Here is a 4,348-nt window from a genome sequence, read left to right as displayed (position 1 = left end):
CAATTGGGTACCTTCATTATGCTCTAAGATCGATTGACTAGGCTGCCAACTTACTTGTGGATCTAAGTTATGCTCTTTGATAATTAATCAACAGTGGGACAAGCCAAAGGTGCATAGTGACTGCCTGCCTTATGTAGCTCAGGAAATCCTCAATATCCCGTTATCAAATATTGGGTTCGACTCAAAAGACAAATATTTTGTTAGAAGTGGATATAAAATTGTAACAAACTTTAATGCTACTCTTTCGCATCAATCGAGTTCCTCGGTGATACAAAAATTGTGGCGTTTCATTTGGTCTTTATCTATTCCACCGAAGATTTGTATATTTTGGTGGTGCGTCTTTGATGATATGTTCCCATTGGAATTGATCTTAGAAACCATCATGTGCCTATTTCGGGTGGGTGCCCTTTATGCAACAACTCCAATGATTCAACTTGCCATGCTCTATTTTACTGTCCGTTGGTGAAAACCTTGTGGAAAAATAACGAAGTCTAGCTAGAACTGAAAAATCATATTTACCATTGATACGGTGCATGATGGAGAGATCCGGTCGTCGACATGGTAGTCAGAAGTCAAGCCAACGTGACGGTCAGAAGTCAAAGGGACGTGGCGGTCAAGAGTCAAGGGAGCGTGGAAGTCAGGAGTCAAGGAGAGGTGACGGTCAACAGGGGGGTATGACCGTCAGTTGCCGCTAGTTATATAATGCCAGGTCAGGATGTACAGGTCGGAATCCCAGATTAGCAGTGTAAGGACTTAAGGAAAAACTTGAGCTTTCATACAAGTCGGGATTTTCCAGACTGTTCGATACATATATGCTTGATACGCTCAGTCGGGTCTCGCGGGCCGCTTAAGTTATACTCAGGCCAAGTCCTCCAACTACTAATCATCCGGAGCTTCTTCATCCCTGCCTGGTTGGTCGAGCATTGCATGACAACTAAGGCAGGGAATCGTAAACGTCTGTCAGGGAATAACTATTGTATGTCAGGGTATATTCAGATGGTCGGTGGCTTACTGCTAATAGAACCTTTCTTTGACCTATAAGGAGATGCCATGTGACATTCACCGCCAGACAAATCCTGACACCCGACATTCTCTGACGCTCACCAGATTCCAGAAGTACGCACTGTTATATAAAAAGGGAGGTCCTTTCCTTTACGCAGGTACGCTCACTTACCTTTTCGTACTTGTCTTCTACCTTTTCCTTGAGTGTACTATTCTTCTGCAGAAAAAGTACTTGACTTGAATGTCGGAGGGCTTACTCTGGGGACTTTTTCCCTGGTTTTCGGTCTCTAACGTTCTGAGTGCTTGTCTGAGTATACGCAGGAGTGCCCGCGTCGCCGTCCCCGTCATCACCCCTTGTTAGCAGTTCGTGGGAGCTCTCCCCCAAAGTCCTGTATGGACAGAGGATCTCAGTCGCCGTTCGTCAACGCTAACGATAGCTCAGCCGGCCTTCGTCTGACTCAGATTCCGGACGGGATCAATTTGGCGCCGTCTGTGGGAACACATTTACTTGCTCTGGAATGTGAAGATAGAGGAGACCGGCAAAATCAACGTGACCATGACAGCGGGAGAATATGAGCTATTCAAGGAGGTCAAGAGGTGGGCGACTTCACCAAAACAAACCACTGTTTCTCGACCGCACAAGCTGCCCAAAGTTTCCAAAGACCCGACGCACATTTCTGACCGAGGATCTAAGAGAAAGCAACCTGAGGAGTTCCCCCCGACCTTCTACAGAGAACCTGGTCTGGGCTACTATCATCGGGATCCTGGTTGCTATAATTGTTGGTGCAATATCCCTCAGGTTAAGGTTGACCTGGTTGACCAAGCTTGAGTCTTGGTTTGAGTTTCGATGTTTGACAATGCAGTTGTGCATTTGGGGAGATTGTCTGGTGCAATTCCCCTCTGATCAAGGTCTGATCAGGTTGGATGAAGAAGAGTCAAGTAGGTCAAGGTTGACCGGATACTTGACTGGGAAGTCCTAACTGGGATGTTAGGCAGAAGGAAAATCCTGGTGAGTGAAGCCAGGTGAAAGGCCTAGTGAGTGAAGCTAGACAGGAGAAAATCCTGGTGAGTGAAGCCAGGTGAAAGACCTAGTGAGTGAAATTAGGCAGGAGAAAACCCTAGTGAGTGAAGCTAGGTGAAAGTCTTGGTGAGTGAAGCCAGGCACGGGGGAAATCCAGATGGGTCAAGGTTGACCAGACATCTGGTGAAAGTCCAAGTAGGTCAAAGGAGGTGATCGGATGCTAGGCATGATGTTCCAACAGGTCAAAGATTGACCGGATGTTGGTTTGGGGGCTTTGGGACTTGGTTTTGGGCAAAAACCAGCATCTGGATCGATCAGCTGATCGATTGGATGCTTCCCAATCGATCAGCCGATCGATCGGGTGAGTCCCTGCGACAGAGCTCCTCCCAATCGATCAGCCGATCGATTGGGAAGAAATGTCGCGAGCATAGAATGCCTCTGGATCGATCAGGTGATCGATCCAGAGACCCCGATCGATCAGTGGATCGATCGAGGTGGCGCGTTTTGTCGCGATAAGCCCTGGATCGATCAGCTGATCGATCCAGGCGAATTTATAGAGCACAGAGGCGCTCTGGATCGATCCACCGATCGATCCAAAGCCTCCCCGATCGATTGGGAGCATTCCAATCGATCGGGATCCGACCGTTGGCGTCGATAAAGGCTGTAGGCGCTCGATTCCTTCGGCATTGCTTCTACGATTCATTTCCGATTTTCACCAGCGACTCCACAGCTCTCTCTCAAGTTCAGATCGCCAGTTCTTGAAGATTCTTGGAGGTTCTTCCAAGTCAAGAGGCGGATCAAAAGCAAGAAGAGAAGTTAGGGTTACGGTTTATTGTAAGCTTTTGCTTGTATTTCATATCCTTTCTTTTCTTCTTGTATTGAGAGTTTGTAAAGGCTTCTCCGCCTTCGGTAGTTACCGTAGAGGAGTGTGTTTCATAGTGGAGGGTGCGTGAGTGTGTGGATCCTTGGATTAGTCACCTCTTGTGAGGTGGATACCAAGTAAATCCGTAGTGTTAGCGTTGAGTGTTGTTTTCTTGTATATTTCCGCTGCATCTTTGAAGAAACAAACAACGCCAAGCACACGAGCACGCGACGAGCTATTCACCCCCCCTCTAGCTACTTTTCGGTCCCAACAATAATAACAAGAAAGAGCAACCCCAGGTTTCTATGGTGGAAAGTTCTCCGCCCTGGGACTCGAAGAAAGGGAAAACTACAGTCCTCAAGGAAGAGCCTCGAGTGGAACTTGAAGAGCAAGTGTCTTTCTCCCCAAGGGTATTAGAAGAGAATCTACCTAAAGCGTATAAGCCCCCTGCTATCGGAGAATATGACGGTAGCAAAGACCCGGAAGATCATCTTCATAAATTTAGGAATGCAGCGCTGTTACATCAATACAGTGATGTCGTTAAATGTCGGGTATTCCTGAATACTTTATCTGGTTCAACGCAGAAATGGTTTGATGGACTGCCGCATGGGTCCATCATCTACTTCCAAGACTTCAAGACCACTTTCCTGCACCACTTCGCTAGCAGCATGAAATATCAGAAGACAGATCATTGCCTCTTCGCCCTCAAGCAAGGGCCAGCCGAACCTCTGAGGAGTTATATTAAACGCTTTAACCAAGTGGCTCAGGATGCCCCATCTGCCACTTCGGAAATATTAATGAGCGCATTCTCCCATGGATTGGTAGAAGGAGAGTTCTTCAGAGCTCTCATCCGAGATCCTGTGAAGAATTTTGATGAGATGTTGGAAAAGGCCGCCAGTTATATCAACGTGGAGGAGGTACAGGTAGCAAGTAGGAAAGCGGACAAAGCTCCTGAGTTCGTCATAAATCCAGAAAGAAGGATGCCCCAACCACCCGCCCAACCTCTTCCTCGCGCCCGGGAAACCTGACCTCCCTTTCCGCCTGGTCAGGATTCCCGGCCAGTTCAATGGGTGGCCACGATCCACGCTCCCAGGCTTGGTCCGTGGGGCCCATGTTATTGCACTTACCATCGGTCACATACGCATGCCACCAACGATTGTTTTCAATTTGCTCGCGATTCTCGACGTGCCACCGAGTTGGGTCTGCCACCACCCGAGCTGGCCCCTTAGGTATAGAGGTTGGTGGATGACCAACGCATTGGGACAGGTCAGGCAGGCAGACCTAGGCTAGACCATGCGGGTTTAAGTATGCAGCAACATGTTCGCGGTCTGGAGCAAGGAGAGGCTCGAGAGGAGGAAAATAGGGGCAACACGACCATTCGAGAGATAGGTATGATCTCTGGAGGACCTACAAACGGGGATTCTGGCGGGGCACGGAAATCTCATGAGCGCCATTTGGAGATT

General features: G+C 48.3%; 1 protein-coding gene across 1 annotated transcript; it reads left to right on the top strand.

The window, feature by feature from the left end:
• Positions 1-3,190: 3,190 nt before the first annotated feature.
• LOC121972697 lies at positions 3,191-3,913 on the top strand. The gene has a single exon (XM_042524343.1). The coding sequence runs from the start codon at positions 3,191-3,193 to the stop codon at positions 3,911-3,913; it is 723 nt and encodes a 240-aa protein (XP_042380277.1).
• Positions 3,914-4,348: the final 435 nt, after the last annotated feature.

This window comes from Zingiber officinale, chromosome 4A (genome assembly GCF_018446385.1).
Source record: "Zingiber officinale cultivar Zhangliang chromosome 4A, Zo_v1.1, whole genome shotgun sequence".
Taxonomy (NCBI): domain Eukaryota; kingdom Viridiplantae; phylum Streptophyta; class Magnoliopsida; order Zingiberales; family Zingiberaceae; genus Zingiber; species Zingiber officinale.
This window is presented reverse-complemented; position numbering and strand designations above follow the sequence as displayed.

Excerpts from the sequence above, each read along its gene's own strand:
- LOC121972697 (XM_042524343.1), top strand. The coding sequence starts at position 3,191 with ATGGTGGAAAGTTCTCCGCCCTGGGACTCGAAGAAAGGGAAAACTACA.